This window comes from Leucoraja erinacea, chromosome 9 (genome assembly GCF_028641065.1).
Source record: "Leucoraja erinacea ecotype New England chromosome 9, Leri_hhj_1, whole genome shotgun sequence".
Classification (NCBI taxonomy): domain Eukaryota; kingdom Metazoa; phylum Chordata; class Chondrichthyes; order Rajiformes; family Rajidae; genus Leucoraja; species Leucoraja erinaceus.
This window is the reverse complement of record NC_073385.1, coordinates 16941600-16969099: the sequence shown is the minus strand read 5'-3', so window position 1 is coordinate 16969099 and position 27500 is coordinate 16941600. Positions and strand designations below refer to the sequence as shown.

The 27500-nt window shown below is 49.1% G+C and overlaps 1 protein-coding gene across 1 annotated transcript in view; it reads left to right on the top strand.

The window, feature by feature from the left end:
* Window positions 1-27500, top strand: part of nrde2 (NRDE-2, necessary for RNA interference, domain containing) — a 44400-nt gene that overhangs the window by 6439 nt on the left and 10461 nt on the right. The window contains exons 3-8 of the mRNA XM_055640217.1: window positions 1297-1506; window positions 2563-2709; window positions 7740-8217; window positions 12184-12589; window positions 14341-14474; window positions 27201-27324. Of these exons, the coding sequence (XP_055496192.1) occupies window positions 1297-1506; window positions 2563-2709; window positions 7740-8217; window positions 12184-12589; window positions 14341-14474; window positions 27201-27324 (1499 nt within the window). The remainder of the gene's footprint in view (window positions 1-1296; window positions 1507-2562; window positions 2710-7739; window positions 8218-12183; window positions 12590-14340; window positions 14475-27200; window positions 27325-27500) is intronic.

Genomic DNA, 27500 nt, shown 5'->3' with positions numbered 1-27500 from the left:
GCACTCTGTATCTTCCCCTTTGCTCTACCTATTGCACAAGTTTGACTTGGTTGTATTTATGTATGGTATTATATGACCTGATTTGATAACGAAGCATTTAACTGACAATAATAAACTTGAACCTCTCCCGATGTATTTTCATGCTTGGGTAGTCAAGCAGTCTTTCCAGGTGTGGCAGAGGTTCACCTGCACCTCCTCCAACCTCATCTACTGCATCCACTGTTCCAGGTGTCAGCTGCTCTACATAGGTGAGACTAAGCTCAGGCTTGGCGATCGCATCGCCCAACACCTCCACTAGGTTCGCGCTAACGAACCTGATCTTGCGGTGGCCCAGCACTTCAACTCCCCCTCCCCCTCCCATTCCGAATCTGCCCTTTCTGTCCTGGGCCTCCTCCATTGCCAGAGTGAGGCCCAGAGCAAATTGGAGGAACAGCACCTCGTATTTCGCTTGGGTAGTTTACACCCCAGCGGTATGAACATTGACTTCTCCAATTTCAGGTAGTCCTTGCTTTCTCCCTCCTTCCCCGCCTCCCTTCCCAGCTCTTCCACAGCCCACTGTCTCCGCCTCTTCCTTTCTTTTTCCCGCCCCTCCCCCCCAACATCAGTCTGAAGAAGGGTCTCGACCCAAAATGTTGCTTATTCCTTCTGTCCTTAGATGCTGCCAGCATTTTTATCTACCGACTGATTGGAGATGGTGGAAATGACTCTTGAATTTGATTCGGTTGTTTGAAGAGGGATCTTGGGGTCCAAGTCCACAACTCCCTGAAAGTGGCAACACAAATAGATAGAGTGGTAAAGAAGGCACATGCCAAGCTTGCCTTCATGTGGCAAGATTATTAAGGGTTTGGACATGCTAGAGGCAGGAAATATGTTCCCGATGTTGGGGGGAGTCCAGAACCAGGAGCCACTGTTAAGAATAAGGGGTAAGCCATTTAGAGCGGAGACGAGGAAACACTTCTTCACACAGAGAGTTGTGAGTCTGTGGAATTCTCTGCCTCAGAGGGCGGTGGAGGCCGGTTCTCTGGATACTTTCAAGAGAGAGCTAGATAGGGCTCTTAAAGATAGCTGAGTCAGGAGATATGGGGAGAAGGCAGGAACGGGGTACTGATTGGGGATGATCAGCCATGATCACATTGAATGGCGGTGCTGGCTCGCAGGGCCGAATGGCCTACTCCTGCACCTGATGTCTATTGTCTATTGTACCTAGGAGCTTGAATCTACACTTAACAGCACTACCATGGGTTTGTTCAACCCTGAACCTGTGATTAACCCTACCCTGACCTCCTTCACTTTCAGCACTTATTCCGACCGTGATGCGTCTGGGACACTGTCCCCCAGATTGGTTGTCAGCGGGGAAGAGCACCCTGCGGCCAAAAAGAAGAAAAAGAAGAAAAAACATCATCGTCACAAAAAAGAGAAGAAGAAAAGCCGAGAGAGAGATCATTCCAGCGGTAACTCTGACCCTGAGCTCCTCTGGGAGAAAGGCAAGCAGCCCAGCACTGTGAGGTGAGGAGATTGTGTGCTAAGAGACAGTATTGATAATCATTACTGCAGAAAGATGTCCCACCCTGGTCAACTATCAGAGAGCAGATATTACTTCTCAGAATTGTAACACTTCAGTTCCATAGACAATGTCCGCCATGGGGTAGAGGTGAATCAGACTCGGGAACAGCTTCTTTCCCTCTGTTATCAGGCTTCTGAACGGCCCTTCCATAAGCTAGGGTACTGTCCGATTCACATCTACCCCATTGCGGACATTGAACTTTGTCTCTGGAACTGATGCTCTGCAATGCTGAGAACTATATTCTGAACTCTGTCTCTTCCCCTTTGCTCTACCCTATTGTACTTGAGTTTGACTTGCTTGGAATTGTGTACAGTGTCTCTGATCTGTTTGGATAGCGTGGAGAACAAAGCTTTACACTGTACCTCGGTACACGTGACAATAATAAACCTAAACCTGGATTTGTTTGATGCATTCATGGTTGTTGGTTGGTTGTTCCTTTCAATAGACAATAGGTGCAGGTGTAGGCCATTCGGCCCTTCGAGTCCGCACCGCCATTCAATGTGATCATGGCTGATCATCCCCAACCGGCCTCCACCGCCCTCTGAGGCAGAGAATGCCACAGACTCACAACTTTCTGTGTGAAGAAGTGTTCCCTCATCTCCATTCTTTCCATGGAGCTTTATGGATGCGTACAATCGGATTCTGTAAAACAAGACACAACGTGCTGGAGAAATGTAGTAGGTCAAGCGGCATCTCTGGGAAACGTCAAATGGTGACGTTCCTTCAGACTCAAGAAGGGTCCTGACCCGAAGCGTCACTTCTCCATGCTCTCACGAGATGCTGCCTGACCCGCTGAGTTACTCCAGCACTTTGCGTCTTTCCTTTTATGTGGAACAGTTGATGTTTTGTCCCGCCCTCGCCTCCTTGCCGTCCCTGAATCTAATGACTGCAACAATGGCGGCCGAGACCAAAGTTTTTTATTCAAGCGTTATGTCATTGTTTTGTAAACCAGTATCTGCAGTTCCTTGTGCCCACAATGGGATTCTGTAATCTTGCAGGAATGATGTCTGTGCCGATCTTCCTGCGGGTGAATTCATGTGGCTGGATGACATTCAATCGCTTTCTGGCCAGAGCTTCTGCATCGACAGGAAGGCTGATCCTGCCAACTGGATGTACAAATCGCTCTATCGTGGCGACCTGGCAAGGTACGTGTAATGGGAGAGGCCGTGGGCTTTGTTTGGTGATAGTTCTCTTGTGGTGGACTTAGGACATTGATTGCGGTTTAGTTTAGCGAAGCAGCACGGAAACAGGCCCTTCGGCCCACTGAGTCCGTGCTGTCCAGCTATCCCCGCACACTAACACTATCCTTCGTACACTATGGAACAATTTACATTTATACCAAGCCAATAAACTTATATACATGTACGTCTTTGGAGTGTGGAAGGAAACCAAAGATCTCGGAGAAAAGACCCACGCAGTCATTGGGAAAATGTACAATCTCTGTACAGACAGCACCCGTAGCCAGGATCCGACCTGGGTTGCAGGTGCTGTGATGCAGCAACTCTAAAGCTCTACTGCAGCACCACCGTGCCACCCTGTCATTTGGAAGAGGTTTGGAAGAGGTAGAATAAAGGGGAGGCCATTTAAGACTGAGGTGAGAAAAAACGTTTTCACCCAGAGAGTTGTGAATTTGTGGAATTCCACAGTAGGCAGTGGAGGCCAAATCACTGGATGGATTTAAGAGAGAGTTAGATAGAGCTCTAGGGACTAGTGGAGTCAAGGGACATGGGGAGAAGGCAGGCACGGGTTATTGATTGGGGACGATCAGCCATGATCACAATGAATGGCGGTGCTGGCTCGAAGGGCTGAATGGCCTCCTCCTGCACCTATTGTCTATGTTTCTATGGATCATGGCAATGTTCTGGAGAACGTGCAAACTCCACGCAAACAGCAGCAGAGGTCAGGCTCAAACCCGGGTCTCTGGCTCTGTGAGGAAGCAGCTGCGCCACCGTGCCGCCCTTTGTTACAATCTCATGTTTAAAAATCGGGCAATGATGTTTTCAGAAATAATTCTGTTCCTTCAGTTTTACTCTCGAAAAAATCCCCCCACCTTCCCGTCACCCATATCCAAAGGATGACACAGAATGTTCAAGTTCTCTGAAGCAACATCAGACAAATAGGCTACACAAGGCCTTTTTAGACAATAGACAATAGGTGCAGGAGTAGGCCATTTGGCCCTTCGAGCCAGCACCGCCATTCAACGTGATTATGGCTGATCATCTCCAATCAGTACCCTGTTCCTGCCTTCTCCCCATATCCCCTGACTCCGCTATTTTTAAGAGCCCTATCTAGCTCTCTCTTGAAAGCATCCAGAGAACCTGCCTCCACCGCCCTCTGAGGTAGAGAATTCCACAGACTCACAACTCTCTGTGATTTTCCTTGTCTCCGTTCTAAATGGCTTACCCCTTATTCTTAAACTGTGGCCCCTGGTTCTGGACTCCTCCAACATCGGGAACATGTTTCCTGCCTCTAGCGTGTCCAAACCCTTAACAACCTTATATGTTTCAATGAGATACCCTCTCATCCTTCTAAACTCCAGAGTATACAAGCCCAGCTGCTCCATTCTCGCAGCATATGACAGTCCTGCCATCCCGGGAATTAACCTTGTAAACCTACGCTGCACTCCCTCAATAGCAAGAATGTCCTTCCTCAAATTAGGGGACCAAAACTGCACACAATACTCAAGTCAAGTCAAGTCAAGTCAAGTTTATTCGTCACATACACATACGAGATGTGCAGTGAAATGAAAAGTGGCAATGCTCGCGGACTTTGTGCAAAAAGACAAACAAACAACCAAACAAACTATAAACACAATCATAAACACACATATTCTTCTACATATTAAATATTGGAAGGAAAAACATTCAGTAAAGTTAGTCCCTAGTGAGATAAGAGTTTACAGTCCGAATGGCCTCTGGGAAGAAACTCCTTCTCAACCTCTCCGTTCTCACAGCATGGCAACGGAGGCGTTTGCCGGACCGTGTGGTCTCAGTACAACTGCAGAAGGACCTCTTTGCTCCTATATTCGATTCCTCTTGTTATAAAGGGCAACATGCCATTCGCTTTCTTCACTGCCTGCTGTACCTGCATGCTTACTTTCATAGATTGATGTACAAGGACCTCCAGATCCCGTTGTACGTCCCCTTTTCCCAACTTGACGTCATTTAGTTTGAGCAATAATTTGAGCAATAATTGTTTCAGTTTCTTGTCATGTGTACCGAGGTACAAAAAGCTTTTGTTGCGTGCTATCCAGTCAGTGGAAAGACAAGCCTAGTCGATGTACGTGCAGCCCAGGAGCAAATATAGATTTTTTTCGCAATCAAAAGATTGATGAGGGGAGCAAATCTTTGCATGGGTGACAGATTATGTTAAGGCTGGGTAGGTTGAGGGAGGCAGAGTACAGTTCCCTGTGTGGCAGTCCATTTTCTCGTGAATCACTTCAGAAGCAGGTTGCGGCCGATGGTGTGCCTTTCCCTGAGCCTCACGGGGGCTCTCCCCCAACTGACTGCTAAACAATGGCCAGTGTCAATACTGCTTTGGCATAACGGCAAACTTAATTAGCCGTGAGATGAAGTACCTCGTCAATTGTGTCATTGCTCCCGGGCAGCTTTCACATTACCAAGTGTTCGGGTCAGTGATGTCCAACACAGAGTTGTCATGTCAATGATCACAGTGGAGGTTAGACTTTGGCTTCATGACCGAAGCACTGCACAGGGGCTGTACAGTGGCGCAGCTGATAAAGCCGCTGCCTCATAGCGTCAGAGACCCGAGTTCCATCGTGGGGAGACGTTGCACGTTCCCCCCTGTGTGACGCCACGGGTTTCCTCTGGCTGCCCCAACCTTGAGATAAACCAGCATCTGCAGTTCCTTTCCATGATGTCTACGAAAGGAACTGCTGATGTTGGTCTAAACCGAAGATAGACCACAAAAAGCTGGAGCAACTCAGCACGGACAGGCAGCATCTCTGGAGAAAAGGGTCTGAGGGTATAGGGTAAACAGGGTCTGATTAGGAACAGTCAACATGGATTTGTGCCTGGAAGGCCATGTTTGACTAATCTTCTTGAATTTTTTGAAGATGTTACTCGGAAAATTGATGAGGGTAAAGCAGTGGATGTTGTGTATATGGACTTCAGTAAGGCCTTTGACAAGGTTCCCATGGAAGGTTGGTTAAGAAGGTTCAATGGTTGGGTATTAATGGTGGAGTAGCAAGATGGATTCAACAGTGGCTGAATGGGAGATGCCAGAGAGTAATGGTGGATGGTTGTTTGTCAGGTTGGAGGCCAGTGACGAGTGGGGTGCCACAGGGATCTGTGTTGGGTCCACTGTTGTTTGTCATGTACATCAATGATCTGGATGATGGTGTGGTAAATTGGATTAGTAAGTATGCAAATGATACCAAGATAGGTGGGGCTGTGGGTAATGAAGTAGAGTTTCAAAGTCTACAGAGAGATTTTTGCCAGTTGGAAGAGTGGGTGGAAAGATGGCAGATGGAGTTTAATGCTGATAAGTGTGAGGTGCTACATCTTGGCAGGACAAATCAAAATAGGACTAGTGGAAATATCCTCTCCACTCGATGTAGGCCTTTCAATTGTTAGCTAGGAGAAGAGCAGCCTGGTTGCTGCTTTGTGTAGGAAGGAAGTGCAGATAGACACGAAATGCTGGAGTAACTAAGCGGGACAGTCAGCTTCTCTGGAGAGAAGGAATGGGTGACGTTTCGGGTCGAGACCCTTCTTCAGATTGATGTCAGGGGAGTGGGCGGGACAGAGATAGAATGTAGGCGGAGACAGTAAGTTTGGTGGGCGAACTGGGAAGAGGGAGGGGATGGAGGGAGAAAGCCAGGGCTATCTGAAGCTAGAGAAGTCAATATTCATCCCGCTGGGGTGTTTCGGGTCGGGACCCTTCTTCCATTACCTGTCCTAGGTGGTCATTCTTCATGTGCTTGCTTCAAAGCTAGCCTGTGCTTACTAAATCATTCTGCTGTGTTGTCATTCAAACAGGTCGCAGAAATAAACTGAATATAATAACACAGAGCTCAGACAAATCATACTCTTGCCTGGGCATTGGTCTGTGCAAACCCCAGTATATTCTTTGTGAATGTTTCGGTGGAGATTTAGCCAGGATGATGTGTGGAGAAACTGAGGTACCTGTATTAGATACTCCAGCATTTTGTGTCTTTTTTGGAACCCCATCTGCAGTTCTTTGTGTCTACAAAACCGATAGTTGCTGAGTTTGGAGCTTGCGTAGGAGTGGTTAGTTTAGTTTAGAGATATTGCGTGTGAACTGGGCTTTCGGCCCACCGAGTCCGCGCCGACCAGCGATCCCCCAACTCTAACACCATCCCACACACGCTAGGGACACTTTACAATTATACCAGGGCCAATTAATCTACAAACCTGTACGTCTTCCCAATGTTGGGCGAGTCCAGAACCAGGGGCCACAGTTTAAAAATAAGGAGTAAGCCATTTAGAACTGAGACGAGGAAACACTTTTTCTCACAGAGAGTTGTGAGTCTGTGGAATTCTCTGCCTCAGAGGGCGGTGGAGGCAGGTTCTCTGGATGCTTTCAAGAGAGAGCTAGATAGGACTCATAAAAATAGCGGAGTCAGGGGATATGGGGAGGAGGCAGGAACGGGGTACTGATTGGGGATGATCAGCCATGATCACATTGAATGGCGGTGCTGGCATGAAGGGCCAAATGGCCTACTCCTGCACCTATTGTCTATTATCTTTGGAGTGTGGGAGGAAAACCGGAGCGCCCAGAGAAAATCCACGCGGGTCATGGGGAGCACGTACAAACTCCGTACAGGCAGCGCCCGTAGTCGGGATCGAACCGGGGTCTCTGGCGCTGTGAGGCAGCAGCTCTGTCAGTTTCCTCCCCTCTGTCACCAGGCTTCTGAACGATCCTTCCATAAGCTAGAGTACTGTCCGATTCACCTCTACCCCGTTGCGGACATTGGACTCTGTCTCTGGAACTGGTGAGCTACAAAGCTGAGAACTGTATTCAGCACTCTGTCTCTTCCCCTTTGCTCTACCAATTGTACTTGAGTTTGGCTTGATTATATTTATCTCACTTGATTGGATATCATGCAAGACAAAGCCTGTCACTGTACCTAGGTAAACGCAACAACAACACACCTGATCCCTAAATGGTGAAACAAGCTGGTTATGTATTTCAGGTACAAGAGGAAAGGGGATGTCTGCATTGGCCTTAACCCCAAAAAGCAGCAGATCCTTTGGGAAGGTCCCAAGCAACAGAAGAAGAAGAGGGCGAAGAGGAGGGAGGATCGATACTACAGCACATCGAGCCTTCAGCAGCTGAGGATTGACGCGGTTGCCGTCCGTTGTGAAGATGCTTCGCAGGGCAACACCCCCGCTGTCGCGCCTGCCTTCATCCCCGTGCCGGACTGGGAAGAGAGCGAGAGTCGATCGTCGGGCCCCGTCAGTTGGGTCAATCCGCTGGGGATCTACGACGCTTCCACCAGCCTGTGGCTGCAGGGGAAGGGACGGCCCGAGCAGGAAGACAAAGGCCGCGTCCCCACGGACTCCGGTGAGGAAGTGAATGCCGCCATGCTGGCCAAGGTGGAGAGGTTCAACAGGTTGCTGAGGGAGGACTCGAGCAACGTCCAAACCTGGATGGAGTTCGTTCATTTTCAGGTGAGTGGGTTTAGGTTGATTGTGGTCACGTTCACCGATGTACAGTGAAAGTCTTTTGTTTGCGTGCCGCCAATTAGTTTTAGTTCTGGATAGACAGCTGTTCCGCCCGCCGAGACCAGCCGACCATCAATCACCCATTCAAACTAGATCTATGTGTAAGAAAGAACTGCAGATGCTGGTAAAATCGAAGGTGGACACAAAATGCTGGAGTAACTCAGGCAGCATCTCAGGAGAGAAGGAATGGGCGACGTTTCATTCGAGACCCTTCCTCAGACTGATGTGGGGGGGAGGGAGGCGGGACAAAGATAAAAAGTAGGCAGAGGCAGTAGGACGTAGGGGAACTGGGAAGGGGGAGGAAAGGAAGAGAGAAAGCAAGGGCTACTTGAAGTTAGAGAAGTCAATGTTCATATCGCTGGGGTGTAAACTTCCCAAGCGAAACATGAGGTGTGTTCCTCCAATTTGTGCTGGGCCGCACTCTGACAATGGGTAAGAAAAGAACATATCGCTGGGGAGATGTAAACTTCCCAAGTCTGCAATTTATCCCCATCAGATAAAGCGTTTAATTTGACATGTAATAAAAAAGTTATGGCCATTTTCATACTCGTTTAGCATCTTGTTCCCTATTGATTTTCTATGGACATAACAAAAAAGCTGTGATCGTGGACAGTCAAAAGCCCATAACCTTCTTACAATTAAGGAACTGAATGAAATTTTCAGTTATCTTAGATTGAACTGCAGGATGACTGGCATAAATTAGTAAGTCGAATTGTAGTAGAAACACAAAACATCTATCCATTCTTAATAAATGATTACATGCCTAAGTGTCCAGATTTTTAAATCTCATTTACTCAATTTATAGGCCAAATGGAAGGAATTTAGAGCTGTAAATTAAAGTCAATTTAAATCCCTTTCTAGTGGGTTCCTGAGAAACGGACATTGAGCTGGATTTGCGCCCTTTGCCCAGAAAAATACTGCGGGATCGAGCCCAAAATGAGCTACTCGCTATAGAAAACTTTATATACAGGGTTCTTAAGAAGCCCCATTTAATGTAAAAATAAGGTACATACCAGCATTTTGTGCTTCCCTGGGGCTGCACGAGAGAGAGTCATTTTTAAACTACTATATCAAGGCCATAAAAACTTTCCCGACGGGGTCTTTCAGCGATACCTACTCAACTAGAACATTTTCGATTGGAACAGCAAAAATTTTTAACAGAGCGCCAAAATCACAATTTCACATGCCACGTTTCTATTTTGTAATCCCTACAATTTAACACTTTCACATCTATGTAATCCCACTCCCTACACATACGGGGGGGGGGGGGGGGGGGGGGGTAATTTACAGAGAGCCAATCGACCCACAAACCCGCACGTCTTTGGGACGTGGGAGGAAACCGGAGCACCCGAAGGGGACCCATGTAGTCACAGGGGAGAACGTGCAAACTTCACCCGAGGTCAGAATCAAACCCGGGACCGTGGCGTGTGCCGTGCCGCCTACATCGTGTATCAACCCCCCCCCCTACACATTTCTGGGATGTGGGAGGAAACCACGGCACCCACAGGAAACCCACACGACCACAGAGAGAATGAGGGAAGTCCACACAGGGCAGGATCAAACTCAAGCTGCTGAATCTGTCAGCTTGCACTGGTACTAGCTGCGCCACTGTGTGGTGAAACCATGTCAGCATCCTACCCCACACTTCCGATACAAAGAATGGGGGCAAGGAACTGCAGATGCTAGAATCTCCACAAAGTGCTGGAAGAAGTCTGTAGGTTCAGGCAGCATCTGTGGAGGGAAATAGACTGACGGTGTTTTGGGTGGGGACCCTGCTTCAGACTGATTGAGGTTTCAAGGTGTCTGTAGGGCTTTCAGGTTTCTTTCAGTATCTTCATGGATGGGTAAGCAGAGATCGGATTCATTGGTAGGGACCAGAAACTGCAGATGCTGGCTTACAAAAAAAGACACAAAGTGCCGGTGTAACTTGAGGGTGGCATGGTGGCGCAGCGGTAGAGTTGCGGCGGAGACCCGGGTTTGAATCTGACTGCACGTGCTGTCTGGACGGAGTTTGCACTTTGTCCCTGTGACTACGTGGGGTTTCTCCGGGTGCTCCGGTTTCCTCCCTCATTCCAAAGACTTGCAGGTTTGTAGTTAATCGGCTTCTGTGAAGTGTCCCCAATGTGTAGGATGGAACTGGTGCCTGGGTATTCACTAGTTGGCACGGACCCGGTGGGCCGAAGGGCCTGTTCCCACGCAAATCACTAAATTAAACTCAGCAGGTCGGCATCATCTCTGGAGATCTTATATCTTTCTTAATCTTATAATCTTATTTGTTTCAATAAGATCCCCTCTCATGCTAAACTCCAGAGTATACAAGCCCAGCCGCTCCATTCTCTCAGCATATGACAGTCCCGCCATCCTGGGAATTAACCTTGTCAACCTACGCTGCACTCCCTCAATAGCAAGAATGTCCTTCCTCAAATTAGGGGACCAAAACTGCACACAATACTCCAGGTGTGGTCTCACTAGGGCCCTGTACAACTGCAGAAGGACCTCTTTGCTCCTATACTAAACTCAACTTGTTATGAAGTCCAACATGCCATTCGCTTTCTTCACTGCCTGCTGTAATGGAACCCTTCATCAGACTTCTTCCCTCCACAGATGGTGTCTGACCGGCTGAGTTCCTCCAGCAGTTTGTGTTTCATTCAAGTATGGGAGTTGCAAGGTTTCGCCACTGACAGCTGGGATTTTCTGTGGAATGGGAAGAATTGCCCCCAGGCCGAAACATTCTTAGTTTAGTTTAGAGATACAGCGCAGAAACAGGCCCCACCGAGTCCTCGCCGACCAGTGATCCCTGCACACTCGCACTGTCCAACAAACACTGGCGACAATTTTACAATTATACCGAGCCAATCACCCTACAAACCTGTACGTCTTTGGAGTGTGAGAGGAAACTCTCTTTTTCACACAGAGAGTTGTGAGTCTGTGGAATGCTCTGCCTCAGAGGGCGATGGAGGCCAGTTCTCTGTATACTTTCAAGAGAGAGCTAGATAGGGCTCTTAAAGATAGCGGAGTCAGGGGATATGGGGAGAAGGCAGGAACGGGGGTACTGATTGTGGATGATCCGCCATGATCGATCCGCTGGCTCTAAGGGCTGAATGGCCTATTCCTGCACCCATTGTCTATTGAAACTGGAGAAAACCCAGGCAGGTCACGGGGAGAATGTATAAACTCTGCACAGACAGCACCCGTAGTCGGGATGGAACCCGGGTCTCAGGCGCTGTGAGGCAGCGACTCTACCGTGCCAGTCACGACCTGTCATTGAGGCACGCCAGGGAACTGTGGTCACATTTCACTGTCTCTGTGTTGTCTGCCTCCGACTGCAGCTGCAAGAATAAGGGAGGCAGAATAAGGAGATTTACTAGAATGTTGCCTGGGTTTCAACAACTAAGTTACAGAGATAGGTTAAATAAGTTAGGTCTTTATTCTCTGGAGCGCAGAAGGTTAAGGGGGGACTTGATAGAGGTCTTTAAAATGATGAGAGGGATAGACAGAGTTGATGTGGACAAGCTTTTCCCTTTGAGAATAGGGAAGATTCAAACAAGAGGACATGACTTCAGAATTAAGGGACAGAAGTTTAGGGGTAACATGAGGGGGAACTTCTCAACATAGCGGTGTGGAATGAGCTTCCAGTGGAAGTGGTGGAGGCAGGTTCGTTGGTATCATTTGAAAATAAATTGGATAGGCATATGGATGAGAAGGGAATGGAGGGTTATGGTATGAGTGCAGGCAGGTGGGACTAAGGGAAAAAAAGTTGTTCGGCACGCATATGGTTATATGGAAAAGCGTTTTCACTTTAGAGTGAAAGACAAAACAGCAGCTACACCTGCAGTTCCTTGTGCCTCCTTCTCACGAGATGTCTTCCCCCTCTTCCCCCCCCCCCCCCCCCCTCCTCTCTCCCTGCTGCAGGATGAGTTAATGCAAGGTCCAAATCCGTTCACGGCGGCCACGGGGGAATCTGAGAAGAGGAAGAGGTCACGGCGGATGGTCCTGGAGAAGAAGCTGGCTATTTTGGAGCGGGGCATCGAGAGCAACCCCAGCCGGGTGGAGCTGAAGGTGGCCCGTCTGCAGCTGTGCCAGGAGGCCTGGGAGCCGTCCAGCTTGGTCAATGAGTGGAAGAAAGTGGTCTTCCTTCACCCCAACGACACCGCCCTGTGGCAGCGCTACCTCCTGTTCTGCCAGAGCCAGTTCAGCACCTACTCGACGTCCAAGGTCAATGGCACCTACAGCAAATGTCTCAGCACCCTGGCGGCTGCCCTGGACGGGACACTCGTGTCCCATCCCACCCTTCCCGGCACCGAAGAAGCCATGCTGGGTAAGGCGGGTCTTGTATTGTGTCCTGAACTGCAGTCATTGGGGGCATTGCAGTATCTTCTGCCTGCTGCAGTTAGAGTCTTTAGACTTAAGATTTTAAATGCTCCAGGGGACTTTAGAGGCCCTTCGTCCCACTGAGTCCGTGCCGACCCATTTCCCCCCCCCCCCCCCCCCCCCCCCCGTACACTAACACTATCCGACACACACTGGAGACAATTTTACCTAAGCCAATTAACCTACAGATCTGTCTGTCTTTGGCGTGTGGGAGGAAACCGGAGCACCCGGAGAAAACCCCGACAGTCCCAAACTTTCCAACCTTTGTCCAGACTTTCCAAAATATCCAAGACGCTAATCCAGGCAACATGCATACAAATCTGTCGCATCCTTCCTGTTATGGAGCGAACAGAACTGAAGATAATGTTCCATACGTGGCCTAACCAAAGTTTTGTACAGCTGCAACATGATTTCCTGACTATTACATGCGGCGTGCCGACTGGCAAAGGCTGCCTTTACGACCCTCTCCACTTGTCTTGCCACTTTCAGGGCTAGTCTCGACTGTCGACTATGCCTCTAAGACTCTGCCATTCACTGTGTACTTTCTCCCATTACATTTGACTTCCTAAAATGCAACACCTCATATTTGTCGGGATTAAACTCTGTCTGTCTTTTCTCTGCCCACGTTTGCAACTGGTCTACATCCTGCTGAATCCTTTGACATTATCGACAATAGGTGCAGGAGTAGGCTATTAGGCCCTTCGAGCCAGCACCGCCACTCAATGTGATCATGGCTGATCATCCACAATCAGTACCCTGTACCTGCCTTCTCCCAATATATCCCTTGACTCCGCTATCTTTAAGAGCTCTGTCTAGCTTTCTCTTGAAAGCATCCAGAGAACCAGCCTACACCGCCCTCTGAGGCAGGGACATTTTCTCCCAGTGAGTTGTGAATCTGTGGAATTCTCTGCCACAGAAGGCAGTGAAGACCAAATCACTGGATGCCTTTAAGAGAGAGTTAGATTTAGCTCTTAATAGCCCTGTCCCATGGTACAAATTCATTCCAAGAGCTCTCCCGAGTTTAAAAAAAATCAAACTCGTGGCAAGCATGGAGAATGAACGTAGCGGGTACGTTGGAGCTCGGGGACGTTCCATAGCGGCTCGTAACGCGGGTACTCGGGAAGACTCGCTAACGGCAGGTAAGCACGGGAAGACTTGTGAAGATATTCGTTGAAACTAACTTGGCAGGTAAAAGCACGGGTCAAACATCTTTATCTGATGAAGAGACTTGATTTTTTAAATCTCAACGAGAGCTCCGAGTACATGACGAAGTGGTACATTACTGTACAACTCTCCGAGTTCCCCGTACTGACAGTGGCCTTTACCGTAAATCTCTGAGTTCGAATCAGGGCAAACTCGGGAGAACTCTTGGAATGAACTCGTACCGTGGGACAGGGCTTTTAGGCTAACGGAATCAAGGGATATGGGGGAGAAAGCAGGAACAGTGGTACTGATTCTGGATGATCAGCCATAATAATATTGAATGGCGGTGCTGGCTCAAGGGCTGAATGGCCTACTCCTGCACCTACTTTTTATGTTTCCATGACATCTTTCCTCACTATCCACAACTCCAATTTTAGTTGGGTTCTGTTTTTGCATTAGGCACCCTTGAATAAGTGAAGGTCTTGGAGGATCTTTGGCATTTGTTGCATTTGCATTCCGAAATGAACCTAACTGCTTTTGTCCGTTCTTGTGCAGCAATTTTCCTGCAGCAGTGTCATTTCTTGCGGCAGGCCGGCCATTCGGAAAAGGCCATTGCCCTCTTCCAGGCTCTGATTGACTTCACCTTCTTCAAGCCTGACAGCGTGGCCGGGCTGACGACCAAAGCACAGGTAAAGGTGGCTCTTCATCATCACCAAGTGCACCAACCGTTTCACCTGTCACACATTAAATGGCATCGGCTAACTCCATCGCTGAGCTCCACTGTGTCGCTCACACAGATCTGCTGGAGACACAGTGGCGCGGCGGTAGAGTTGCGGCCTCACTGCGCCAGGGTCCCGGGTTCCAACCTGACCACTGGTGCTGTCTGTGCGGAGTTTGTACGTTCTCCCTGTGACCGCGTGGATCTTTTGCACCCTGTCTTGCCACTCAGTGTGTAGCCTCTTGGATCTGTCTATTGATGTACGGCAAGTGCCTGCCCCCTCCCCCTCTTCCCTGAGCTCCACCTGGGCTCACATCCGTTCCTCCACTTCACCCTCTCCTTCTACCTATGTTCCTTTCCTCTGGCTTCACAATTCACTCCTCCTTGATCCTATCGCATGCCTCTTGCCTTTTCACCTCTGGCCATTGTCCAATCATCCACCTATCAACCTGCCCCCTTGCCAGTATCCACCTATCACTCTCCAGGCTTGGTTCTGCCCCATCTCCCCTCCAGCTATCTCCCGCCACCACCACCACAAACCGTCTGAAGAAAGGTCCTGACCTGAAACGTCACCTATCCGTGTTCTCCACGGATGCTGCCGGTAGACACAAAGTGCTGAAGTAACTCAGCAGGTCAAGCAGCATCTCTGGAGAAAAAGGATGGGTGATGTTTGGCGTGGAAGACTCGGACTCCAGTCTAAAGAAGGGTCCCAACCCAAAACGTCGCCCTTCCTTTTTCTGTAGAGATGCTATCTGTCCTGCTGAGTCACTCCAGCACTTTGTATATTTTATTTTGGTAAACCAGCACCTGCAGTTTCTTGTGTCTGCTTTCGGAAAGGATGAGAGCAGTGGTGCCCAAGATAAAGGATGATCTTAAAGTACCATTAATTGGGGCTCAGGTGGTTTAGCTGGAGTATTGTGTGCAGTTTTGGTCCCCTAATTTGAGGAAGGGCATTCTTGCTATTGAGGGAGTGCAGCGTAGGTTCACAAGGTTAATTCCCGGGATGGCGGCACTGTCATATGCTGAGAGAATGGTGCGGCTGGGCTTGTATACTCTGAAGTTTAGAAGGATGAGAGGGGTTCTTATTGAAACATATAAGATTATTAAGGGTTTGGATACGCTAGAGGCAGGAAACATGTTCCCAATGTTGGGGGAGTCCAGGGGCCACAGTTTAAGAATAAGGTGTAAGCCATTTAGAACGGAGACGAGGAAACACTTTTTCACACAGAGAGTTGTGAGTTTGTGGAATTCTCTGCCTCAGAGGGCGGTGGAGGGTGGTTCTCTGGATACTTTCAAGAGAGAGCTAGATAGGGCTCTTAAAGATAGCGGAGTCAGGGAATATGGGGAGAAGGCAGGAACAGGGTACTGATTGGGGATGATCAGCACAGTGCTGGCTCGAAGGGCCGAATGGTCTACTCCTGCACCTATTGTCTATTGTCTATTGGTTGTAGATAAAAAAGAACTTCACGAATCAACTTTTCACTGTTGATCACGGCCTTTAGTTTGAGGCAGCATTTGTCTCCGGGCTGGTCATTGTGTGTCTGGATTGCTTTGTAAATGCCACGGTTACTGTAACTGCTGATAGTGCACGGGCATTTGCAAAGCCACATTTATTTCTTCTGACAGGAATGCCTTGCAATGGAGATCTAAAAGCCGTTTGCAAAGGTTAGTCATTTTGTAGTCTGCACATTTCTGACACAGACCTGTGAAACGTCTTGAGACCTTTTGCTGGCATTAAAGGCGCCGTTTGTGTGGAACTGCTGTTATAGTCTGGCATAAAGACAGTGGCAAAGTGCTGGAGCAACTTAATGGGTCAGGCGGCATCTCTGGAGCAACAGGATGGCTGACAGGCTTGTTTCCGTTCTGTCCGACTGTGACTCTTTAGGGGCTGTCCCACTTGGGCGACCCAATCCGCGAGTTCTGGCGAGTTTGCCCTCGACTCGTACTCGCAGCATGGTCAACACGAGGTCCTAGGAGGTCTTTGTAACTCTCCTTCATGCTCGAGAGTAGTCCCCGCCTACACGAGGCCTCGGCTAGGTCGCGGCGTATTTTTCAACATGCTGAAAAATGCCCGCCAGTAAATCAAATTCGCCATGGAAATAAATCGATTTTCTTTTTTTACTCGTAGGTTTAGTCAACGTAGGTCGTAGTAGGTTGGCATGTTATTCATAGGTAATCGAAGATAGTCGTAGATAGTCTTCAGCTTAGTCGAAGGGAGGTCGAAGGAAATCGAAGGAGGTCGTCTTCACTCTCCACTATTCGGTGTTCAATTTTCCCAGAGCTCGTCGAAGCTAGTCTTCAACATAGTCAAAGGAGGTCAAAGGAAGTCTTCTCTATAGTCGAAGGAGGTCTTCAACATGACACTTTTTCAAACTCTCTTAAACTCTTCTAAACTCGCCCATTAGGTCGCCGCAGTGGGACAGCCCCTTTTACAGTTCTGAGGCAAGTGATTACCGACTACAACTGGGCTGTGCAATTCCTCGCAGAAGTCGGTCACCATATGATACTGAGCACTCAGTCTGAAGAAGGGCCTCGACCCGCAACGTCACCCATTCCTTCTCTCCAGAGATGCTGCCTGTCCCGCTGAGTTACTCCAGCATTTTGTGCCTACCTTTGATACAGGGCACTCATTCTGAAAGGATACACAAGCAATCTTTTATCGTTCCTCTCTCCTGGATATCTGCACTGCCTTGGCAGCTGTCTATTAGTACATACTATGCATGACAGGCTGAGGCAAAGAGTAGTTGGTTTAGTTTAGAGATGCAGCACAGAAACTGGCCCTTAAGTTCGGCCCACCGAGTCCGCACTGACCAGCGATTCCTGCACATCAGATTCAGATTCAGATTCAATTTTAATTGTCATTGTCAGTGTACAGTACAGAGACAACGAAATGCATTTAGCATCTCCCTGGAAGAGCGACATAGCAAATGATTTGAATAAATAATAATAAGTGTCCGGGAGGGGGGGGTGGTGATTGGCAGTCACCGAGGTACGTTGTTGAGTAGAGTGACAGCCGCCGGGAAGAAGCTGTTCCTCGACCTGCTGGTTCGGCAACGGAGAGACCTGTAGCGCCTCCCGGATGGTAGGAGGGTAAACAGTCCATGGTTGGGGTGAGAGCAGTCCTTGGCGATGCTGAGCGCCCTCCGCAGACAGAGCTTGCTTTGGACAGCCTCAATGGAGGGGAGCGAGGAACCGGTGATGCGTTGGGCAATTTTCACCACCCTCTGCAATGCCTTCCGGTCGGAGACAGAGCAGTTGCCATATCATACTGTGATGCAGTTGGTAAGGATGCTCTCGATGGTGCAGCGGTAGAAGTTCACCAGGATCTGAGGAGACAGATGGACCTTCTTCAGTCTCCTCAGGAAGAAGAGACGCTGATGAGCCTTCTTGATCAGAGTAGAGGTATTGTGGGTCCAAGAGAGGTCATCGGAGATGTTGACTCCCAGGAGCCTGAAGCTAGAAACACGTTCCACCTCCGTCCCGTTAATGTGGATGGGGGTGTGCGTGCCGCCTCTGGACTTCCTGAAGTCTACAATGAGCTCCTTGGTCTTCTTGGAGTTAAGGGCCAGGTTGTTGTCAGTACAGGTGTGCAGTCATAGGTGAAGAGGGAGTAGAGGAGGGGGCTCAGCACACAGCCCTGTGGAACGCCGGTGTTCAGGGTGAGGGTTGAAGAGGTGTGCTTGTCTGACCTCACAGACTGGGGTCTGTTGGTTAGAAAGTCCAGTATCCAGTTGCACAGGGAGGGGTCGATGCCCAGGTTACCGAGTTTGGTGATCAGTTTTGATGGTATAATGGTGTTGAATGCTGAGCTGTAATCGATGAACAGCATTCTTACGTAAGTGTCTCTGTTGTTGAGGTGGGAGAGGGCGGAGTGAAGTGCCGTTGTGATGGCATCCTCCGTACTCCTGTTCTTGCGGTAGGCAAACTGATAGGGATCCAGTGTGGGGGGTAGGCAGCTTTTGATGTGTGCCAGGACCAGCCTCTCGAAGCACTTGGTGATGATGGGGGTAAGTGCAACTGGGCGGAAGTCGTTGAGGCTTGCCGCAGTGGAGTGTTTTGGCACTGGCACGATGGAGGTGGTTTTAAGGCAAGTGGGGACAACTGCTTGGGCAAGTGACAGGTTGAAGATGTCAGTCCAGACGTCTGTCAGCTGCGCAGCACAGGCCCTGAGCACGCGCCCGGGGATGCCGTCAGGGCCAGCAGCTTTACGTGCATTAGTCCTACTCAGTGCCACGTATACGTCGTAGGGGGTGAGTGTGAGGGGTTGGTGATCGGCAGGGAGCACAGCCTTGATGGCTGTCTCTAGATTGTCCCTGTCGATGCGGCCATAGAAGTGATTAAGCTCCTCAAGGAAGGAGGCGTCGCTGGATGTGGGGGTGGTGTTGGAGGGTCTATAGTCCGTGATGGCCTGGATGCCTTGCCACATGCGTCGGGGGTCGGAGTTGTTGTAGAAGTGCTCCTCAATCCTGAGCTTATGGCAGTGCTTGGCCTTCCTGATGCCCCTCTTCAGGTTAGCCCTGAACATTAGCACTACCCTACACGCACTAGGGACAATTTTGACATTGATACCAAGCCAATGAACCTACATACCTGTGCGTCTTTGGAGCGTGGGAGGAAACCGAAGATCCCGGAGAAAACCCACGTAGGCCGCGGGGATAATGTACAAACTCCGTAAGACAGCAACCGTGGTCAGAATCGAACCCAGTTTTCTGCCGCAGTAAGGCAGCAACTCTACCGCTACGCCACAGTGCCGCCCTAAAATAAGCCCGAGACTATTCTGTAGATCCCCGTTGAAGCCTAAGGGATGAGGAAGGATTACAAACCTATTCTGAAATACTAGTTTTGATAAAAAGTACAAGCTATGGAAAAGGGTGTAGCAGGAGTGCCCCCTAGTGGTGAACAGTTTTGGAAGAGGACATTCTGTATAGAAGTGAAGATGTATTAACGGAAGCGTGGAACTGGAAGGATGGCGCAGCCGTAGCTGCCTCACAGCGCTCGAGACCCGGGTTCCATCCCGACTACAGGCGCTGTCTGTACGCAGTTTGTACGTTCTCCCCGTGACCGCGTGGGTTGTCTCCGGGTGCTCCAGTTCCCTCCCACACTCCAAAGACGTACAGGTTTGTAGGTTAATTGGCTTTGGTATAATTGTAAAATTGTCCCTAGTGTGTGTAGGACAGTGTAAGTGTGCAGGGATTACTGGTCGGCGAGGACTCGGTGGGTCCAAGGGCCTGTTTCTGCGCTGTACCTCTAAACTAAACCTAAACTAAACTTCTGCTAGGATTCAGTTTGTTTCTTCCACTCCCCCCCTCCCCTCCCACACACACATGATTGAATGGTGGAGTAGATTTGATGGGCCGAATGGCCCACCTCTGCTCCTATCGCTTATGACCTTATCCAGCATTGTATTGTCAGCGCATATGGCAAAGTTATATTTGATCCTTGTATCCAAATTCATGATACAGATGGTAAACGACAGGGTCCCAGCACAAATCCCCGCAATACCCCACTGGTCACAGCTTCACAAACCAAGAATGTTTATTCCCACTGCTTAATTCCCTAGTCCATGCCAGCAGGCTCCCCACCAAACCCTGTGTTTCATTTAATAATGTCATAGGGAATACTAGAATAAGGCCATTGAGCCCATCAAGTCTACTCCACCATTCTATCATGGCTGATCTATCTCTCCCTCCTAACCTCATCCTCCTGCCTTCTCCCCATAACCTCTGACACCCATACTAATCAAGAATCTATCTCTGCCTTGAAAATATCCATTGACTTGGCCGCCACAGCCTTCTGTGGCAAATAATTCCACAGATTCACCACTCTCTGACTGAAAAAATGTCTGCTCATCTCCTTCTTAAAAGAATGTTCTTTAATTCTGAGGCTATGACATCTAGTCCTAGCCTCTCCCACTGGTGGAAACATCCTCTCCACATCCACTCTATTTAAGCCTTTCACTATTCTGTATGTATCAATGAGGTCCCCCACTCATTCTTCTAAACTCCAGCAAGTACAGGCCTAGTGCTGACAAATGCTCATCATATGTTAACCTACTAATTCCTAGGATCATTCTTGTAAACCTCCGCCGGCACATCCTTCCTCGGATATGGTGCTCAAAATTGCTCGCAATATTCCAAATGAGGCCTGACCAGCGCCTTATAGCGCCTCAGCCATTACATCCCTGTTTTTGTATACAAGCCCTCTGAAATAAATGCTAGCATTGAGTTTGCTTTCTTTACTACAGATTTGACTTGCCGATTAACATTTTGGGATTCCTGCACCAGCACTCACTCCCAAATCCCTTTGCGCCTCCGATTTCTGGATTCTCACCCCATTTAGAAAATAGTCTACGCCTTTATTCCTACTACCAAAATGCATGACTCCACACTTTGCTACACTGTATTCCATCTGCTATTTCTCTGCCCACTATCCCAGCCTGTCTAAGACCTTCTGCAGAGTCCCTGCTTTCTCTACACTACCTGCCCCTCCACCTATTTTCATATCATCCGCAAACTTTACCACAAAGCTTTCAATCCCCTCGTCCAAATCATTAATATACAACGTGAAGAGTAGCGGCCCCAGCACCGACCCCTGCGCAACTCCACTAGTCACTGGAATAAGGTCATAAGTGATAGGAGCAGAATTAGGCCATTCGACCCATCAAGTCTACTCCACCATTCAATCATGGCTTATCTATCTCTCCCTCCTAACCCCATTCTCTTGCCTTCTCTCCATTACCGCTGACACTTGTACTAATCAGAAATGTGTCTATCTCTCTGCCTTAAACGTCTTGTTGAAGGCCTTCTGGTGGTCCACATTCACTTCAACTGGTTCACCTTACATATTCTGCTTACAACCTAGCGGTACGAATATTGACTTCTCTTAACTTCAAGTAACCCTTGCTTTCCCCCTCTCTCTCTCTCTCCATCCCTCCCCTGGTCCTAGTTCTCCGGCCAGTCTGACTGTCCACCTGATCAAATTTTATCTTTATATGCCTCGGTGTCACCTTCCCCGAGTTAACAATGATCTATTCTACATTTTCCTTGAGCTTTGTCCCCTTTGATCTCTCGTTTTCACGCCTCACCCTCCCATACCTCTGTGTCTCCCTCTCCCCCTGACTCTCAGTCTGAAGGTGGGTCTCGACCCAGAAACGTCACCCATTCCTTCTGTCCAAAGATGCTGCCTGTCCCGCTGAATTACGGCAGCATTTTGTGTCTGTCTTCTATTCACCCTCATCTATTCCCCAGCCAACAATGGACCTTTATGGACTCCTCCCTTCCTTGGTCATTTGGGGCTGGTAGGAATAAAAGGCTTTGTGCCGGCCTTTTCCTATCCCCAGTTTCCTCCGCACTACTCCCCTCCCCCCCTCCCCACTGAAGAAAATCCCGACCCGAACTGTCATCCATCCTTTTTCTCCAGAGATGCTGCTGAGTTACTCCACCATTTTGTGTCTTATCTTCTTCCAATTATAACGTCAAGTTAAGGATGATGATTAAGGATTTAACACGAACCTGAAGGGCAACATTTTCACACAGGAAGATGGTAGATGGTAGGACAAGCTGCCAGAGGTTGTTGAGGTAGGTGCAAGAGCATTTGGAAGACACTTGGACTGGTACATGGATAGGAAAGGTTTAGAGGGATAGGAGTCAAATGCGGGTAAATGGAAGGAGCTTAGATGGAGCATCTTGGTCGGCATGGACAAATTGGGCTGAAGGGACTGTCAGTGCGGTGTCACTCTGACTTGAAAAACCTCTTAACAGATTTGTGATTTCCTTTTCACAAATCCATGTTGATTCTCCAAGCACTCTTCTCTCTTCTCTGACCCATTACACTGCAACCCCTGATTTACCTCCCTTGTGTGGCCAAGGGGCGTAATGGGTGGCACAGCTGTAGTGTTGCTGCCTCACAGCGCCAGAGACCCGGGTTCGATCCTGACCGCGGGTGCCGTCTGTACGGAGTTTGTACGTTCTCCCCGTGACCGCGTGGGTTTTTTCCGAGATCTTCCGTTTCCTCCCACGTTCCAGAAATACAGGTTTGTATGTTAATCTCCTTGGTATGAATGTAAATTGTCCCAAGCGTGTGTGGGATAGTGTTAATATGCGGGGTCGCTGGTCGGCGCGGACTCAGTGGGCCTGTTTCCGCTCTGTATCTCTGAACTAAAGTAAACCAGACTAAACATCTGTACACTGTGGAAGGCTCGATTGTAACCATGTATAATCATTTCACTGACTGAATAGTATGCAACAAAAAAGCTCAGTTCACGTGACAATAAAAAAGTAAAACAATCAGAATGTAGACAGTCAGAACTTTTTTCCAAGGGCGAAAATGTCAAAGACTAGAGAGTGTTTAAGAAAGAAATACAGTTGCTGGAAAAATCAAAGGCAGACAAAAATGCTGGAGAAACTCAGCGGGTGAGGCAGCATCTATGGAGCGATGGAATTGGTGACGTTTCAGGTCGAGACCCTTCTTTAGACTGATGTGGGGGTGGGCGTGCGGGAAGAAGAAAGGAAGAGGTGGAGACAGTGGGCTGTGGGAGAGCTGGGAAGGGGAGGGGAAGGAGGGAGAAAGCAAGGAGGGGGAAATTGGAGAAGTCAATGTTCATACCGCTGGGGTGTAAACTACCCAAGCGAAATATGAGGTGCTGCTCCTCCAATTTGCGGTGGGACTCACTGGCCATGGAGGAGGCCCAGGACAGAAAGGTCGATTTTGGAATGGGAGGGGGAGTTGAAGTGCTGGGCCACCGGGAGATCAGGTTGGTTATTGCGAACTGAGTGGAGGTGTTGGGCGAAGCGATCGCCGAGCCTACGCTTGGTCTCACCGATGTGGAGCAGCTGACACAGAGCAGCGGATGCAATAGATGAGGTTGGAGGAGGTGCAGGTGAACCTCTGCCGCACCTGGAAAGACTGCTTGGGTCCTTGGATGGAGTCGAGGGGGGAGGGTGGAGCTTTAAGGTGAGAGGGGCAAAGTTTAAAGCAGATATGAAGGGTAAGTTTTTTTTTACAGTGGGTGCTGGTGGAGGCCACGTAAGTGGGACAGGCCCTTCAGTCCCTTGCTGCCTGCTGTAACGTAGATTGAGATGTATATGCTTGTCCTCTTTAGTCGGGGCTTTGCACATAAGTCAGGAAGTTATGTAGAAGCTTTACAGGACTTTACAGCGCACATGCAGGCAGAGGAGATGAGTTTTAAATTTGTACCAGGCTCGGCAGGAATATTGTGGTGAAGGGCCTGTTCTCGAGCTGTTCTGTTGTATTTTCTTTAGTGTTTTTCTCAGCACATCCCTGGGTGGGCACAGCGGTAGAGTTGCTGCTGCACAGCACCAGAGACCCGAGCTCGATCCCGACTACCCGTGCTGTCTGTACGGAGTTTGCACGTTCTCCCCGTGACCTGCGTGGGTTATCTCCGAGATCTCCGGTTTCCTCCCACACTCTAAAGACGCGCAGGTTTGTGCGCAAATTTGGCTTTGGTAAAAATTGTAAATTGTTCCTGGTGTGTGTGTGTGTGTGTATAGGATAGAGTTGGTGTAGGGGGCGATGCTGGTCGGCGAGGACTCGGTGGGCCGAAGGGCCTGTTTCCGCGCTGTGTCTCTGAACTGAACTAAGACAGGATTCCCAGCGGAGAGGAAAGGGTGTTGGAAAGGGAGGAAAGGCTTAAAATGGAGGAAAGCCGAGAGCTCTAGGCGTGCCGAGAGACTCGGTGGGACCCACGTTTGCCTGTTTCCGCGCTGTATCTCTAAACTTTACAGCAGGCTCCTGAAGTGCAGACGCTGATGTGAACGAGGATGGAGGCTGCCAGGTTCTGGCCAGCCCCTGCCCCCGGGCAGCAATGCCATAATGGTGGGGCGAGCTCTCTCCAGCCCTGCTCGCTGGCAGTTAAACGTTGGTCTCCACTGTTTTTAGAACCGTGCCAGTCGATCCCCTGCATCCAGCGGAGGGGTAAGACAAGAGGAATCCTCGTGCTCACATGATACTCCACGCTGGGTCATTCACACCTCCCCGACGGATTCTCTCTCCCCCTGCAGTGTGACGGCGTGTGCTGCAGACCTTTAATTACTTATGGCTAAGTGTATGGATTTTCGCTGGATTAAGGATGGGCGAGCGGCGGCGCAACATTCCCAGTGGATTTCCGGAGCCGCACTTGGTGACAGGGTACAAATTACAAAGGCTTCGGGAAATATCAAGTGGATTAAATGTCAGCTTTGCCTGTCAACAGGAGGTGACAAATTACTCTTGCGTGTGGATAATACCGATCGCAATCTCCCTTTAGACAATAGATGCAGGAGTAGGCCATTTGGCCCTTCGAGCCAGCACCACCATTCAATGTGATCATCCCCAATCAGTACCCCGTTCCTGCCTTCTCCCCATATCCTCCGCTATTTTTAAGAGCCCTATCTAGCTCTCTCTTGAAAGCTTCCAGAGAACCGGCCTCCACCGTCCTCTGAGGCATAGAATTCCGCTTTACGTAAGGTGCAGAATGTAGAGGCAGGAATTGAGGCAAATTATTTTAATTATCAATAGTTTCATTTAGAGATACAGCATGGAAACAGGCCCTTTGGCCCACTGAGTCTGAAGGGCTTGATCATCCATCTTACCTGTTTTCCCACTTTCACACCAGGGGTACTTTACAGAGGCCAGTAAACCAATCTACAATCTGTGCTGAGAGGTCTCTGCTCTCCCTGCTGGATGGGGCGGCATGGAGCCACAGCCCCACAGCGCCAGGGACCCGGGTTCGATCCTGACCTCTGGTGCTATCTACGTGGAGTTTGCATGTTCTCCCCGTAAATCGCCCCCCTAGTGTGTCGGGAGTGGATGCGAAAGTGGGATAGCATAGAACGAGTGTGAACAGCGTGGGCTAAAGGGCCTGTTTCCACGCGGAACATTTCTATAAATCTATCGATCACACTAGTTCTATGTTATCCACACATTAGGGGCAATTTGCAGAGGCCAATTAACTCACAAACCCAAACGTATGTATGGGTTCCATGCTGTATCTCTATACTAAACGGATATAGCGTTTGATGGGCTTTTTTGTGGTTCTGACCTACATTCAGTATTGTTGTTACAACTGAACAATTTCAACTGAGTTGAACATTAAATCAAACTAGTTTCTCGAACCAGATTTTACAATTTAAGAAAATAGAGCATTTCCTTCCATTCAATTTTCTTATGACATCTGCTTCGAAATCTTCTCTGCTGTTGGAATGTCTTGTAACCAGATGGAGTGATGACAATAGACAACATGGGCCGCGGAACCGGGGGGGGGGGGGGGGGGGGGGGGGGGGGGGGGCTGCAGCCCCTCCACGCAACCAGGGTTGGTTTTGGGTTCGGTACATGATGACCATAATAACACAGATCACCGTAATAAAGTGCATCCATACCACATCACAAATCACAAATCTCACCAACAATACATAGTGCAAAAACCAAACAAAGACCATAGACAAGACACTGTATACATCAAAAGTCATATTTTGTCTGATTATCTGAGAGTTCTTCTGCTGAGGGGAAGAAACTGTTTTTAAAGCGGGTGGTTTTAGTAGCTGAAGGAAGAGACTGAAAAAGGTGATTTGCTGGATGGGAGTGGTCCGAGATGATACCCCGAAATCACCCGGCCCGCAGGCATATTTTTCTCTTCTTCTGAGGACCTCAGACATCCAGAATCTCAGAACAAGCGCACAGTGAGCGTGGCAAAACCACGACCAGCCGCGACGGAACCCGACTGCCCCCCCAAAACCCTTCCCCCCCCCCCCCCCCCCCCCCCCCCCCCCGCTCAACGGCGAATCACAGCGCGGTTCACCGTCGAGATATGGGGCAGTGAACGAAGTGCATTGATTAGCCGCCGAGCGGAAGGGAGGGCCCCTGGACACAATAGGTGCAGGAGTAGGCCATTCGGCCCTTCAATCCAGCACCACCATCCACTGTCAGTAACCCGTTCCTGCCTTCTCCCCATATATCATGAGAGAGCAGGAAACAATTGTGAGAGGAGTCTGTAGTTCACCAGCGCTCTTTATGAGGCTTTTAGATAAGCACATGGATATGCAGGGAATGGAGGGATATGGTCATGTTCAGCACACACATTGTGGGCCGAAGGGCCTGTTCCAGTGCTGTACTCATAGAGTCATAGTGATACAATGTGGAAACAGTCCCTTCGTGCCCAACGTGCCCACATCACCAACATGTCCCAGCTACACTAGTCCCACCTACCTGCGCTTGGTCCATATCCATCCAAACCTGTCCTATCCATGCACCTGTCTAACTGTTTCTTAAATATTGCGATAGTCCCTGCCTCAACTACCTCCTCTGTCAGCTTGTTCCGTACACCCACCACAGTATGTGTGGAAAAAGTTACTCCTCAGGTTCCTTTCAAATGTTTTCCTCTTCAACTTAAACCTATGTCCTCTGGTCCTCGATTCCCCTATTTTGGGCAAGAGACACTGTACATCTACTCAATCTATTCCTCTTATGATTTTATACAACTCCATAAGATCACCCCTCATCTTCCTGCACTACAAGGAATAGAGTCCCAGCCTACTCAACCTCTCTCTACAGCTCACACTCTTTAGCCCTGGCAACATCCTTGTAAATCTTCTCTGTACCCTTTCCGGCTTTGCAACATCTTTCCTATAACACGTTGCCCAGAACTGAACACAATAGTCTAAATGCAGCCCCACCAAGGTCTTCTATCTGTTTTCCCAAAAAGGTGGAGTTCTTCGAGCCGTTCTGGGATAGCGGTGAGCCCCGGTTTGGAGAAGCGGGAGCGAGAGGTTGGAAGGCCTGGATGCGACAGCAGGAGAAAGGTGGATGGATTATCCTGAACGAGGAAGGTGAGCCTCTCTCTGACGTTTATTCAGCTTAAGGTATCTAACTCTGGAAGGCGACTCCGGACTGTCAAAGCTGCCACAGCCAGACATAAAAACAGCTTTTATCCACGAGTAGTTGCTCTATTCAACAGCCAAACATCTGTAGCCTCCCTTTGATCTGGTATTTTGTTGGTTCACAT